This window comes from Myotis brandtii, unplaced genomic scaffold, assembly GCF_000412655.1.
Source record: "Myotis brandtii unplaced genomic scaffold, ASM41265v1 scaffold112, whole genome shotgun sequence".
In the NCBI taxonomy this organism is placed as follows: Eukaryota; Metazoa; Chordata; class Mammalia; order Chiroptera; family Vespertilionidae; genus Myotis; species Myotis brandtii.
The window spans coordinates 8606997-8623103 of NW_005353838.1; the positions used below are offsets into that span (position 1 = coordinate 8606997).

Consider the following 16107-nt stretch of genomic DNA (forward strand, 5'->3'; position numbering starts at 1 on the left):
CATTCATTCACTCATTCACTCACTCATTATTCACTCACTCACTCAGCAAACCCTCTCAGGTCCCTGGCACCAGGCCAGGCACTGAAGGTGAAGTAGGATAAGACAGAGCTATGTCCTCAAGATGTTAGTAATTCAGTAGGGCGAAGCAGGCACATGAACGAGGCAGTTGTATGCACAGATGCAGTGTACTGGGTTCGGTGAGGGCTGTAACTAACGCCGACTTTGTTCTCTTGATAAAATGGGGCCTCTGGAGCCAGGCCACCCCAAGCCTGTAGGCCTGTGCCTAGGCCAGGAGTGGCCGGGGTCCCGGAACATGACAGAGGGTGCAGGTCGGGCTGAGGGGTCTGGCCCCACCCCTCACCCTCACCCCCGAGTGCACAAATTTTTGTGCACCGGGCTACTAGTTGTATAATATTTCATGGTTTGGATTTATCATAAATGATTTACCCATTTCCTATTGTTAAATATTTAAAATTTTTGTTACTTTAAACAAAGTAAAAATAAACTATATATTTAGTAAGTGATTAGTGAGCATAAAAACTACATGTTAGGATATTTAGTATTATTGGAGAGAACTTTAAAATAGCAGAAATAACATTTTGAGAGCTTTTTCCTAAGACAAGAAAGAATAGTGGAATTAAGTAATAATACCTTATAAAAATTGGACTTTTGCCATCTATTAAAGAAAATTAAAACAATGTACAGTACTGTTGACTTATGTAAATGAATACAGTAAAATAAATGTGATAATTTACATTTCCAGTCTTAAATGTATAAATGCTTTAAACTTCATACACTCACTGGTGTTTACATCATACTGGGTTTTCAGTAGGGAAATATTTTATTTTTGTTTGGAATACAAATCTTTCACTTTCAACAGATATATTCTTTTCCAATAAAGTGTTACTATTATCTAAGTGATTACTTAAGTTTAGAAAAGAAGTTTTTAAAAAGTTGTGTTCAAATATGCATATACTTTCCCTAGGCTTACTGTATTTCTCTTGATTTACAGGCCTTTTTGCAAATGTGTAATCTGCCTATCAAAGTAGTTTGTAGGGCAAATGCAGAATATATGTCTCCATCTGGTAAGTGTCTTCTTCTCTACTGTTATTATACATTGACAAACTTGGTGCTAGTCCAATTTGTACCTAGATTTTTTTTTTTTTTACAGAGTGGAAGGGAGAGAGATAGAGAGTTAGAAACATCGAAGAGAGAGAAACATCCATCAGCTGCCTTCTGCACACCCCCCACTGGGATGTGCCCGCAACCAAGGTACATGCCCTTGACCAGAATTGAACCTGGGACCCTTCAGTCTGCAGGCCGACGCTCTATCCACTGAGCCAAACCAGTTAGGGCTGTACTTAGATTTTTAAAATGCCTATATTTTTTGTTTACTTTTTGAAGAATTTCCCTATGGTTTTATAAAGTAAAATTGCAAACTTGACAGTACTGTGGTGGGCCTCTGTATGCATTTCAGCTCTGTGGTCAGAAATATTTACTGGAAAGTTAAGGAATTGTTTTAAATAGTAGATTTTAAGAAAATAGAAAATCTTAGATTTTGCCAGTCTTTTTTACACAGGACTGTTTTGCTCTTCACAAAACAAATTTTAATATTGATGGACCCATTTATTATTAAACAGACTTCTCTAAATTATATTGTCCCATTATAAATATGGAAGAAGAGAAATTGTGAAATAATTAAATTAACCTGTCACAAGTCTTAATGTCATCTCTGAATGTTTTTGGGTTTTAGTTCTTTTTGTTTTAACAAGTTTTAAGATGCTTTCTATTAAGATTTTAGCCTTTCTGCTATTTTTCATAATCAGTATTGCTTTTTTATGTGTCATGTATTAGTACAGTTTTAAATAAGGATGATTCATGCCCTAGCTGGCTTGGCTCAGTGGATAGAGCGTCAGCCTGCAGACTGAAGGGTCCCAGGTTTGATTTCGGCCAAGGGCACATGCCTGGGTTGCTGGCTCGATCCCCAGTAGGGAGCGTGCAGGAGTCAGCCGATCAATGATTCTCTCTCATCATTGATGTTTCTCTCTCTTCCCTCTCCCTTCCTCTGAAATCAATAAAGAAATATATTTATAAAAAAATAAATAAAGATGGTTCAGATATTTTTAATATAAAATATAATGTTGACAAATGTTAAGTAAAATTTATATGGATTATTATAACTATGCTTTTGCTGGAGCAATAATAACATAGAGTCATTCTTTTATGAATAAATCTTGTTGAATATAACTGATGGGCATAAGTGTGTTACATTTTTTTTTTTAGGGAAACATTTACCTGTCTCTTCATTGTAATGATAACTTGTGTTAAACGTTTTTTTCCATCTTATGTTCTTAAAGGTAGTAATAATTGTCAAAAGCTGTGAAGATGCTCTCTCCATACACATTGAAAATTCTAAAATTCTATATGAATACTTTATAGAGGGTGGGGCAAAAGTAGCTTTACAGATATTCATGTGAAAAATAATATAATAATAATAATACAAGAATAATTACAGCTTTTATGAGTGATTAAATTTTAATATATTTCAAAAAATATATAAGATATAAACTGTGTTTTGCATATTCACAACTCTAAACCTACTTTTGCCCCACCTTGTGTTTATAGGTTTATGAATATATATTTTAAAACATTTCCATAAAATAATTTCCAGACTTGTAAACATAGACATATTTTATATTCTTGAAGGCCATTAGCTGACTCATTTTTTAATTTTACACATAGGTTTTATAAACTTTACTGAATTCTGGAGAAATGAATTATATTGGGTTCTATCTATCCTTTTCCTCTAGGTAGCCATACAAAGAATGTAAGTACACATACTGTATAATAAAGAGCTAATATGCAAATGGTCATCACACTCTCACGCCATCACGCCATAACGGCTCAGACACTCAACACTGGGGAGAGAGGAATGGGGACCAGCCAGGCTGCGGCCTGGCCTGGGAGAGGGACAAGCCGCCCACCCCGTGGTTCCGGGCACCAGCGGCTACGCCTGCAGCCCAGGAGAGGGACAAGCCACCTGCCCTGTGGTCCAGGGTGCCAGCAGCTGCGCCTGTGCCTGCGGCCCGGAAGAGGGATGAGCCACCTGCCCCTCGATCCCAGGCACCAGTGCCTGTGGCTGCAGCCTGGGAGAGGGACAAGCTGCCCACCCTGTGGTCTCGGGCACCTGCAGTTGCGGCCTGGGCGAGGCCGCCCGCCCACAGTCCCCAACGGCTGCGGCTGGCCTGGGCGAAGCTGGCACAGGTCCTGGGTGCCTGCAGCCGGCCGGAGGAGGGAATCCTGGGTCCTGGGTGCAGGGCGAGGCAGAGGCGGTTAGGGGCGATCAGGCCAGCAGGGGGGCAGCTAGGGGCGATCAGGCAGGCAGAGGTGGTTAGGGGCGATCAGACCGGCAGGCAGGAGGGTTAGGGGCAATCAGGCAGGCAGGCAGATGAACGGTTAGGAGCTAGCAGTCCCGGATTGTGAGAGACAGTTGGACATCCCCCGAGGGGTCCCGGATTGGAGAGAGTGCAGGCCGGGCTGACAGACCCTCTCCCACCCTGTGCATGAATTTCGTGCACTGGGCCTCTAGTACAAAATGGTTAGTAATCTAATACTGAAGTTGATATCTTTGGCAAATAAGGAGAAGACATACCTACCTGCTTCCTAAAATGACTGTATTATATACTTAAGTATCACCTAGATAGATATCTACCTCATTTTTATAGACTATGAAAGACAAACAGATAAATATTGTAGAGACTACAATAATACACACGTACAGATATACATTCATTCATAGGAGGGGGCTTCTATAGGTAGATGAAATGGCATTTTCTGTTAGGATATTTACATTTTATCATATCTCTATTATTAGTCTTTTCATCATGGGGTGATCAGGGGAATGTATTTTATCTTATTTACTTATTTGACCTTGTGGAATTTTTTTTTTTAATTTCTTTATTGGTTAAGGTATTACAAATGTGTCCTCATCCCCCCATTAACCCCCAACCTCCCCCCAACCCCTGCACTCATACTCTTCATCCCCTGTTGTCCGTGTCCATTGGTTTGGCTTATATGCATGCATACAAGTCCTTTTGTTGGTCTCATGGAAAATTTTTTTTTAATCCTCAGTCAAGGGTATGTTTTTCTTGATTTTAGAGAGAGGGTAAGGGAGAAAGAGAGAGAGAAACATCAATTGGTTGCCTCCTGACTAGGAATTGAACACACAACCTAGGTATGTGCCCTGACCAGGAATGGAATCCACAACCTTTTGGTGTACAAAACTGTGCTCCAACTAACTGAGCCCCCTGGCCAGGGTTATTGTGGAAGATTTTTTTAAAAATTGTTTTATTGCTTAAAGTATTACAAAGAGTATTATATATGTCTCCTTTTTTTTTCTCTCCCCTTGACCTTCCCCTAGCCTCCCATACCCCCCAGTGCCTTGTGTCCATTGGTTATGCTTATATGCATGCATACAAGTCCTTTGGTTGATCTCTTACCCACCCCCCCAACCCTCCCGGGCCTTCTCGCTGTAGTTTGACAGTCTGTTCGATGTTGCTCTGCCTCTGTATCTATTTTTGCTCATCAGTTTATAATGGTCTTAATTATCCATAAATGAGTGAGATCATGTGGTATTTTTCTTTCATTGACTGGCTTATTTCACTTAGCATAATGCTCTCCAGTTCCATCCATGCTGTTGCAAATGGTAAGAATTCCTTCTTTTTTACAGCAGCATAGTATTCCATTGTGTAGATGTACCACAGTTTTCTAATTTGTGGAAGATTTTTAAAGCAGAGAGGATCATGGAATAGTCAGAAGAGCACTTGGCTAAGTGTTAGGAAATTTAGTCTAATTCTTCTGTGAGTTTGTCACATATTAACAGTTTCTTTGGGAAATTTGACATCTCTTTTTTGAGCTCTGGTGACCACATCTGTAATATGAGATGGCTGGATATGATGACATTCAAGGTTTTTTCTTTTTCTAATATTCTCTAAATCTTCATACTTGCTTGGCGACATCTCGTTGCTTTCTTTAGAAATAAAAGTCCTAAAAATGATTATTCTGCCTAAAGTGAGTAAAAGTGCCTTTAGTTTCTTTTATAACCTTTGGTGCCAGACAATAGCTGTCTCACTGTGCTTTTTGCCTTATAATAAGGATACAATAAAGATATAACATTGGCTTCACTTTAAATCAAGCAAGTAACAAAAAACATTCACTGCTACACACACACACACACACACACACACGCATACATACATATACACACACACACATACTAGAGGCCCAGTGCACGAATTCGTGTACGGGTGGGGTCCCTTGGCCTGGCTGGTGATCTGGGTTGGGGCCAGTCGGGGCCATGGGAGGTTGGCTGGCTGCCCGATCAAGGCCAATTGGGGCTGGCCGGCCGGGGGGAGGTTTGGCCCGCCAGGGTCAGGGACTGCAGGAGGTTGGCTGTGGGAGCGCACTGACCACCAGGGGACAGCACCTGAGTTGAGCGTCTGCCTCCTGGTGGTCAGTGCATGTCATAGCGACCAATCGACCAGTCGTTTGGTCACTTAGGCTTTCATATATATATAGACTAGAGGCCCGGTGCACGAAATTCGTGAATGGGTAAGGTCCCTAGGCCTGGCCGGTGATCAGGGCTGATCTGTGGGGTGACCTGCGGGGCGATTGGGATTCCGCGCTGCCCCCTGGTGGTCAGCGCACATCATAGTGAGCGATCGAACTCCCAGTCGAACTCCCAAGGGGACACTTTGCATATTAGCCTTTTATATATACCTTTATATTTAGTGATATATAAGTATTTAATTGATTACCCACACTGCTTCCCTTTTTCAGAAACTGTAGTGCTCAAAATATTTTTAAGAAAGAAAATGAAATCTCTTTCTTCCAAGAACTCCAAACTGGTTATTGAAAAAGAGAAATACACTTTGCTCTCAAAATGTTACACCCCAGAAATACCCTTCCATCTAGGCCAGGGGTTCTCAACCTGTGGGTCGCGACCCCTTTGGGGGTCGAATGACCCTTTCACAGGGGTCACTTAAGACCATCGGAAAACACATATATAATTATATATTGTTTACAGTAGCAAAATTACAGTTATGAAGTAGCACCGAAAATAATTTTATGGTTGGGGGTCACCACAACATGAGGAACTGTATTAAAGGGTCGCGGCATTAGGAAGGTTGAGAACCACTGATCTAGGCATTCATTAATAAATAGTTTTTATTCTAAGATTATTTTATCTCAGAGGATCTGCACTAAAAAACAATATGCCCTAATGCTTACCCAGATAATAAACTTTTTTTTTATTGCAAGGTTTATAAAACAGTAGAAGAAAAGAATGCAGAATTCAGTGTTTCTATGTTGGTAACATGGATATGTCTTCTAAATACATCTATTGAGTTGTGTTCCAAGAGGCCTGACTTTCCTTTGTAATGTGTTATCCTATGGATGCAGATGAAGCTTTTGTTGGTGCTTTGCACCTCATCCATTACCCTCAGGCTAACTGAGCCAGAGAGCAGTGAATCTATTGAAAAGGACCATGAAGAAACCTGCTGTTAATGTGAACTCTATTTGAACTAGGCCTGACAGCAAGGTTTATTCTCTGGTTTTTGGGGTAAACTTTATTGCTACTTGGAGATTATTTTGTTCTCATCATCTCTGATAATTTCATCAACTATTAGTGCTTATAGGAATGAAATAATTTTTTAACATGACATTTATTTAGAAAAGCCAGTTTTTATAAGTATCCTACTTGTTCTTTTTTCCAATATATGTTGGAAACATACTTTATAATTCATAAACTAACATACTTTCAAGGATTGTTAATTCTCTTAATTCCTGATATCTCTGATTCAAAGACATTTATTAATACACCATTATGTACTTAAAATATCGACCTTAATGAATATCTGAGACTTGAAAGTAGAAGACACAAAAAGAAGTCTTAAGTGTAGTTTAAAATATGGATTGAAGTGAAGGCCCAGTTGAATTGCTTTGAAATCTGTCAGTGGTCATGAACCAGTATCTGGGCTTGGTTCATGTAATTTGAATAATTAATATTTACGACTATAGAGTGATTTGTTAGTGTTAGCTCTGAAAAGGGACTATTGTGATCTGTTGTTATATATAAGTGAGAATTCTGTAAATGAATAATTCAAATCGTTCTTTTGTCTTTTGTTTTAAAATTAGTAAGTAATCAGTATTTAAAAATGTATAGAATTTAACATACACATTCAACTGTAATTTTCAAAAGTTATAGTTTTCTGGTATTCTGTATTAATAAAACATGTCTCAGTTTTGTGTTAATTTCCTATGAGTATTAGCACAAACTTTAATATACTGAAAGTGTTTTCACACTTTTTTTTTTCTTCAACAGGTAAAGTACCTTTTATTCATGTAGGAAATCAAGTAGTATCAGAACTTGGTCCAATAGTCCAATTCGTTAAAGCCAAGGTAATAAAAAAGATACCAAATGCATTTGATTACAGCCACTCAAATAAGTCATTCATCATTTCTTAGCATATCTTAACATTTACATTGATTTTAACCTGGTTTTAGAAAATGCCAGTATAAACTACTGGAGAAATATTTCTAAAGTGCAAGTTTTTTAAATAATGAAAATCATTGGCAAAAGAGGTAATTTGATTTTTACAAAATGGTACATAATTTTGTAATATGCTTATAAGAATTTTGGCCATGAATGAAAACTGTTAGGTTTTTAAAAAATGTCAAGTTAACCTTTAAGAAGGGAGATATAGGATCTGTTTAGAAGTTGAATGTAATAATTTATTCATTTGAATTATTCAGTTTAGATTTTAATAGTTATTAAAGGACAGCCTCCATTTACATTTTGTGGAAACCCTTCCTGACTTTTTTTTTGTATATATAGAAAAATATAGATCATACTATTATTAGTTATTTTGTAACCTGTTTTTTAAAATCATCAGTATGCTTGGAAATTTTTCCATAGTAATGACTATATATATAAATTTACATATGTGTATATCTATATATATATATAAATTACCCTTTTAAATTGTCTAGTGTTTTATTATATGGATATATAATAATTTATTGTCTTTACTGATGGACACGTTGCAAGTTGCCAATTCTTCGCTGTTATTGAGTGCTACGAGAAATATTCTTGTACATACACATTTGTACACTTGTCAGATTATTTCCTTAGGATAAATTCCTAAGAGTGATATTGTGATATTAGGGTATGCAATTTAAAATCTTAAAACAGATTGCCAGATTGAACTAAAGGTTATATCATTTTGTGCATTCACTCATTACTATAGTGTAGATTTTAAAAATTAGTATCTATTTCCCTATACCTTTATTTATCTTTGACCACTTTATAAGTAGCACATGTCAATCTTTTGGCATTTATTTTATTATTAATAAGATTAGTCTCTTAAAGTAACAAGGTTTACAGACCATTGTTGTTTTCTTCTTTTGTGAAATAGTTGATAACGTAATTTTATCCAATGAAAGAGTCATTTTATAATGACAAATACGACTTATTAATATGTTGTAGCAAGAGTATAAAATAATTTTTTGATATTAATTTTCTTTTCGGAAACATTTTGGAAATTAATCCATTGGACATTTGCAGTAAAAGGATTGATGTTATATTACTTGATAGTAACATAACTGAAAGTTTTTGTATATTTAATATGATGCTCTTAAATTTTTTTAAATTCCCTTTAGGGCCATTCTCTTAGTGATGGGTTGGATGAAGTCCAAAAAGCAGAAATGAAAGCCTACATGGAATTAGTCAACAACATGCTGTTGACTGCAGAGGTATAATAGAAAATAATAGGCCTTAAAAATAAGCTATTTCTCTCATAAAAGGTAATCTTTTCTTATGGGTTATTTAAAGTTATTGAGAAATAGGAAAATAGTCAAGCACTTCAAGGGCTAGGATGCTTACCCAAATTATTTGATCATTATCTTTGAACAAATTGCCTGACATTTTCACTTCTAATTTTCTGTTTATAAAAAGCAATGATTCTTGCTCACTTGTCATTTTATTTGTCCTTGTTAAGTGTACTTAAATAATATCTGTAAAATACTTTAATGGTATTTGGAGATGTTACTATATGAATAAGAAATCTTTTTATTAAGTACCACCATTAAATTTAATATTTATATATAGCAACATTAGTGAAGATAAAAGCCCCTCACATATGTGACTTTTATAAAGTTGGCTTATAAAAAATTACCATGGCAAGAAATAACTTTCTTTTTAACCATTTTCTCTTTGGTATTCTAAAGTTTTTGTGACTGTTTCTTTTGTTCCTAGTTGTATCTCCAGTGGTGTGATGAAGCTACAGTAGGGGAGGTGAGTGGATCTGCAGCATTTATCTTAATTAAAATTTAATGAGAAAATACTTTTGTTCAGAATTGTAAGTCCCTGCTCATAAATGAAACATTGTGGTTTATACCATTAGTGCTTTAGTTTTTCACTTACTTTAATTTTGCTTGCACATACATTTTAGGGAAGCTATGTGTCATTGTTTGATATAACTGGTTGCGAAGTACATAAAAGTTTATATATTTTTAAAAGGAATGTTTTAAAATTTTAATTTTTTAGATTGCAAGCTCTGTATTTTTTTTCAGGTTACTCTATTTGTGTTCTCTGACAGTCTGTTTCCTTTAGAATTCTATTTGTGAAAAAGAGGCTTTGTTTTTAGGAAGAATCATGTTTTTAACAAAATCTTTTTGCTTTAGATCACACATGCTAGATATGGATCTCCTTACCCTTGGCCTCTGAATCGTATTTTGGCCTATCAGAAACAGTGGGAAGTCAAACGTAAGATGAAAGCTATTGGATGGGGTAACAAGACTCTGGACCAGGTCAGTTCAGATTGAAGTTCACAAACCCTTAATGCATTTAAGATAAACCTTTAAAGTATTAAATTCATTTTTTTGTATTGATAGTTCTTAAAAAATCCCAACATAATAAAAAACTAACAAAACATTTGCTCTTATTTTCTTTGACATGAAGTAATTTTATAAAAATCACATGCTGATTGTAAAACAAATTATATAATACAGAAAAGCTAAAAAAGGAAATAAAAATGGCCTGAAATACTACCACTTAGAAATAGCCACTGTTAACTATTTGGAGAACATTATTCTAGATGTCTCTTAATAATATTTTCCTTAAATGGGATCATATTATACCTGCCCACTCTATAACCTGATGTTTTTCCCATTTAACAACATATTGTGGGCATCTTTTATGCCAATAAATATTGATCTACAGTATCAGGGCTTAAAAAACACCATGTTAAATACAGTGCTTAATATATATTTTTAAAGATTTTGGTCTTAAATGTACTGAAGTAGCAAGATTAAAAAATACAAATCTTATCAAGGTCATGAGTTTAAATATCATTAGACTAATTAATGTCTCTTTTATAAGGCTACCCCTAGTCTTAGCCAGACAACTCACTTATGTGTGTGTGCTATTAGCCGGAAGGGATCTTGGGTAAGTGAATAGGGATGGAGTGAGTAAAATCCATCTCTACTAGTGAAAAACAATTGAAATGCTTTTGCTCATGGTAGGTCAGCAGTGTCATTTTTATGAAGCAGGTTTTTTAATATTTGTAAAATCATTGGATTCAGCAAAACAGTTTTTGTATGGAGTAAAGTTTTAAGGTAAAAACTTACTTGATAGTAATCCTTATAAGTAACTTAATTGTACTTGCATTTAAAGGAAATTAGCTCTCAAATTTTCTTTGTATGTCTTCTATAGGAAATATTATTTATATTTTATATGTGACCTATTGGCAGATTTAAATATATTATTAAAGATTACCTAAATTTATATTTTTGTTATAAACTGTATTATAAATAGTTTTAGACACATTTTATTGTTTTGCTAATTTAAATATTTTTCTTTGGGGTCTATTGCCTATATTAGGTCTTGGAAGATGTTGACCAGTGCTGTCAAGCTCTTTCTCAAAGACTGGGAACACAACCATATTTCTTCAATAAGCAGTAAGAAATTTTATTTTTTTAAAGTTAGTTTCTTTTCTATATTGTTAGGTTACAAACTTATTTAATCATAGAGGAATTGTTTTATCAAGAAATATTTGTGAAAAAATTTAGTTGTATTTAAGTTTATTTTTGCTTTTATTAAACATTTACTTAGCACCTCATAGATGTCAGGCAAAGTGTTAGGCTCTGGGAGACTGAGAATTTCTCTAAAGGGCAAATATGTAAACCAGTCATTAGTGTATGATATGATAGAGGTTCTACTAGAGGTAGTTCAAGGTGCTGTGTATGGAAATAATGACTTTTTTTTTTAAATCCTCACCCAAGGTTATGTTTTATTGATTTTAGAGAAAGGAAGGGGGAGAAAAAGAGAGAGAAACATCAATGTGAGAGAGAAACATCCATTAGTTGTCTCCCATATCCGCCCAAAACCTAGGTATGTACCCTGACTGGGAATTGAACCAGCAACCGTTTTGGTGTATGAGACAGTGCTTCAACCAATTGAACCACCTGGCCAAGGCGAAACGACATCTTAATTAACAGAATTCTAAGCTTGCAAAGTACTATTAACATATGAAGTGTAACCACACTTGTCTATGTAGGGTGATGCCCTAAGACTAGAAAAGTGAATAAAAGCTAAGCAATAAAAAATACTGTTGGGTAGACAAGCACGATTATGAACTTACCTTTTAAAGTAGTGAAAATATTTGTAAAGCGTAGAAGAGAATGTGAAGGATATAGATTAAATATTTATGTATATAGTTTAATTCATGTTTCATTAAGACATTTTTTTTTTTTGGTAATTTGGAGAAAAATATCTAATGTAGGCAAAAAATGAATTTTTTTTTAAGTTATACTTTTAGTGTACCAGGATCAGCTATCCTGTGATCCAGTTTAAGATGGAATTAAATTAGCAGTTTAATCTCAATGGTTTGCTTAGAAATTCTAACCTTTTCTTGGCTTTTTAATAAAATTTTCTTGCTTTTTAGATTGATAATTTTTTTTTAATCCTCACCTGAGGATATTTTTTCATTGATTTTTAGAAAGAATGGAAGGAGACTGGGGAAGAGAAGAGAAACATTGATGCAAGAGGGACACATTGATTGGTTGCCTCCTGCACATTCCCCAATGGGCCATGGATCAAAGCTAGCGCTCTAACCACTGAGAAACACCAGCCAGGGCTAGATTGATAATTTTTTATAAACCTTTATTTGCTATTATTTATTATGTCTTATAGGCACTCATTTTCTATAGCCTTATCAAGCATCTTTTGGTTAGAGATATTAATATTTGTAGCAAAAATGACTATTGATAGGTTGGAAATATTTAAGTTATATTAATGTGTACTATATGTAACTCATATTAAAAATAAATTGGAGCCTGATATCTCTGAAGGAAGGTCATAAGAGTTCAAAAGCTTTAGGAGTTGAGAAGCTCAGAAGGGGGTGCATTTTACTGTTTGAAGTGCATCTTGTGTGTTAGGAGTTAGTTTTGTTATACATGTTGTCTTCTTGGCAGGATAGATTGAACTTATTTTTCTTTTCATTTAAACTCATTGTCAAAGATTTAGTAACCAGGTAACATTTGGCATGTGACTTAGTGAAAATATTAAAACTTTCTTTTCTGCCCTGGCCAGTGTGGGATTCGGTCCGGGTCATGGTGTGTATGGGAGGCAACCAATCGGTGTTTCTCTCACACATTGATGTTTCTCTTTTTCACTCTCCCTCTCCCTTCCTCTCTCTCTAAAATCAATAAAACATATTTTTAAAAAAATATTTTTTTTTCATAAGGGTACAGTTATATTTAAACTTGTAATGAAAAATAAAAAATCTAGAACAGTTGCAAAACTAAAGAGGTTTCCTATCAAGGAACAGTTTAATTGATATTAAGTATAGGTATTTGAAATAATTTTACCTTATATGAGACCTAGATAAACATTTTTCCTTAACAGTTATGAGTAAAGAATAGGTTTGGTTTTTAATTTTAATTTTACCCAACTGTTTAATTAATATTAACATGCAAGAAAATTACATTTAGGAAAAGGTAACTTGTATTTGCACTTTGTTGTGCCAAAACTTTTCTCATTTCTTTATCTATTGCAGGCATATTTACTTTGTAAGAGTAGTAAAAAGAGCACTGGCTTAAGTCAAGATATATAGTACTGGATTCCAAGTTAGAGGCCCTGTATTCTATTCTTGACTCTCCTATGTGTCCTCTCCTTACCCTCTTAAATTAGAATAAAATTTTCTCCTTGCTTTCCTACTGGAGTTGTTGAGAGAGCTCATGAAAGAAGCCCACTAGCTTTACTTAATGAGAGAAAGGGAAAAAGGGTAGTTGAGGGAGATCTTGCAGCAAGAATAGTAATTGGGAAAAGAAGACAAGGAAGCTTAAATGGTGGAAAGGCAGAAGAAAATGAATGATACTAAAATATGTGGCTTTTATTCCTTCAAATATATAGTGTTGGTAGCTTTTAAATATCTTAAGTCATATTTCTGAAATGCAACAAAACCAAAATTGGTACTACGCTATCTTGCTGATGTGTGATCTGTTAAGATACCTAAGCAAAGACTACGTGGTCATTAGTTCCCTTCAAGTGTAGACTTGGAATGAAAAACAAAAACTTTTCTTAAAGTGATATTTATATGTGACCTTTTTAATAAAGGAGAAGAAATAGTAGAAAAATATTTTAAATCAAGAAATATTTTAATCAAGAAAGAATTATAGTATTCCAAAGTATTTATGACCTTCTTGCAGGTCTGTGTTTTCCAAACAAAGCCTGTTAGCTAGAAGCAGCTCAATAAATGTTGGTTAAACTAGGTTAAGGTGAATGAGGAATTGGAAAAGGAATTAGATTTTAAGAAGAAAAAATATTGCTAGTAACCATTAAGTAAATGGTAAAATTTGAAAATATACTTTCATATACAGATGGGAAAGTATATTGAAGAAATGGTGCAAGCATTATACTTGGGAATCTTTTTTTTTTTTTTTTAATATATTTTATTGATTTTTCACAGAGAGGAAGGGAGAGAGATAGAGAGTTAGAAACATCGATGAGAGAGAAACATCGATCAGCTGCCTCCTGCACATCTCCCACTGGGGATGTGCCCGCAACCCAGGTACATGCCCTTGACCGGAATCGAACCTGGGACCCTTCAGTCCGCAGGCCGATGCTCTATCCGCTGAGCCAAACCGGTCTCGGCGTATCCTTGGGAATCTTAAGATGAAAAGTTTCAGGAAGGAATAAGATTTTATTGAGGTTTGTTCAATTAAGAAATCACCGGTTAAGAAAATGAAGGGAAAATAGCTCAAAATTATTCACACACAAAATATAGAAAAGGTTGATGGCAAGGGGCTTGATTTACAAACTTGAATGACTCTCCTAAAGATTAGTGGCCAGTATTTAAAGAAAGGATATGTAGATTATTTCTAGTGGTCTGAAGACATGACAAGTTAGTAGTGTAATTGGGAAGAAAGATTAAGGAACACTCAGACAAAATTCATCTTTTTGAAACCAGACTGACTGCGACAGAAAGAAAAGTATGGAATCACTAGAGGCCCAGTGCACGAAATTTGTGCGGGGGGGGAGGGGAGTCCCTCACCCCGGCCTGCACCCTCTCCAATCCGGGACCCCTCGGGGGATGTCCGACTGCCGGTTTAGGCCCGATCACTGCAGGATTGGGCCTAAACCGGCAGTTGGACATCCGTCTCGCAATCTGGAACCGCTGGCTCCTAACCACCTGCCTGCCTGCCTGCTTGATCGCCCCTAACCCCTCTGCCTGCCTGCATGATTGCCCCTAACCACCTCTGCCTGCCTGCCTGCCTGATCGCCCCTAACTGCTCCCTTGCCAGCCTGATTGCCCCTAACTGCCTCTGCCTTGGCCCCCGCACCCAGACCCAGGCTTCCCTTCTCCGCCTGGCCACAAGTACCCGGGACCTGGGCTTCCCTCCCTCTGGCCAGCTGCAGGCACCCAGGACCGCGGGTGGCTTCTCCCAGGCCAGCCGCAGCCACAGGCACCCAAGACTGTGGGCGGCTTTGCCCGGCCTGGCTGCAGGCGCCCGGGACCCCGGGCAGCTTCACCTGGGCCCAGTTTTAACAGAAAGGTCATCTGGAAGACATCAATCTAATTAGCATATTACCCTTTTATTCGTATAGATAATAAGTAAAGCAAAAAAGATTAGTGCAAACAATTAAAATGGAGAAAGTTAGGAAAATATTCACATTTACAGTGCTGTTTTTATTTTAATACTCACATGAAAGAATAGTAGCTAACCAACAGAAATGCGGAAAGAATAATAAGAAGGCAACAAATTGCTTAGGACTTTAAAAATATATTTGTCACCCTGGAATATTTTTCTAATAAAAAGTGTATAAAAATAAGTGCAATAATATATATGAAAGATGTTAAAAGTCATAGTAGGAGAATTGTTATCTATATCCAAATTACAACCCACCAACTACTTAGTAAACAGAAGGGTGCAAATGTTATGTTTCCTGTCCATATGATATAGGAAAGGTAATTAAAATGGGAAGTACTTAAGGATTTTGGCTTGATTAAATAATTCAGTAGAAATATTGGGTAAAGTGTATTTTTTGTGCTTGTCTTGCATATGAGTTGCAAACATTTTTCTGAGTTGCTTTTTTAAAGTTAAGTTTATTGTGGTATAATTTACCTATAGTAAAATTGACACTTTTATGTGCATAGTTCTGAGTTTTAGTAATAGTATACAGTTACGTTAATCACTACTATAAGCATACTTTTTAAGAAGAAAGAATTGAGGGAGTTGGTAATTTATTTATATCAGAATCAATAAATGTAAGTAATTGCTGAAATTTGTAAGGATGGCAACAAATACGCATTAAAGTTTGTGTGTATGTGTGTTTTGTTTTACTTGGTGTATTCATTCTACTTCCCTAGATGTTCTAGAGCAGTGGTTCTCAACCTTCTGGCCCTTTAAATACAGTTCCTCATGTTGTGACCCAACCATAAAATTATTTTCGTTGCTACTTCATAACTGTAATGTTGCTACTGTTATGAATCGTAATGTAAATATCTGATATGCAGGATGGTCTTAGGCGACCCCTGTGAAAGGGTC

General features: G+C 35.9%; 1 protein-coding gene across 1 annotated transcript in view; it reads left to right on the forward strand.

Moving 5' to 3' along the window:
* Positions 1 to 16107, forward strand: part of MTX2 (metaxin 2) — a 58774-nt gene that overhangs the window by 35231 nt on the left and 7436 nt on the right. Inside the window, exons 4-9 of the mRNA XM_005857610.2 lie at positions 1013 to 1085; positions 7382 to 7458; positions 8719 to 8811; positions 9314 to 9352; positions 9742 to 9867; positions 10940 to 11016. Coding sequence (XP_005857672.1) covers positions 1013 to 1085; positions 7382 to 7458; positions 8719 to 8811; positions 9314 to 9352; positions 9742 to 9867; positions 10940 to 11016 — 485 coding nt within the window. The remainder of the gene's footprint in view (positions 1 to 1012; positions 1086 to 7381; positions 7459 to 8718; positions 8812 to 9313; positions 9353 to 9741; positions 9868 to 10939; positions 11017 to 16107) is intronic.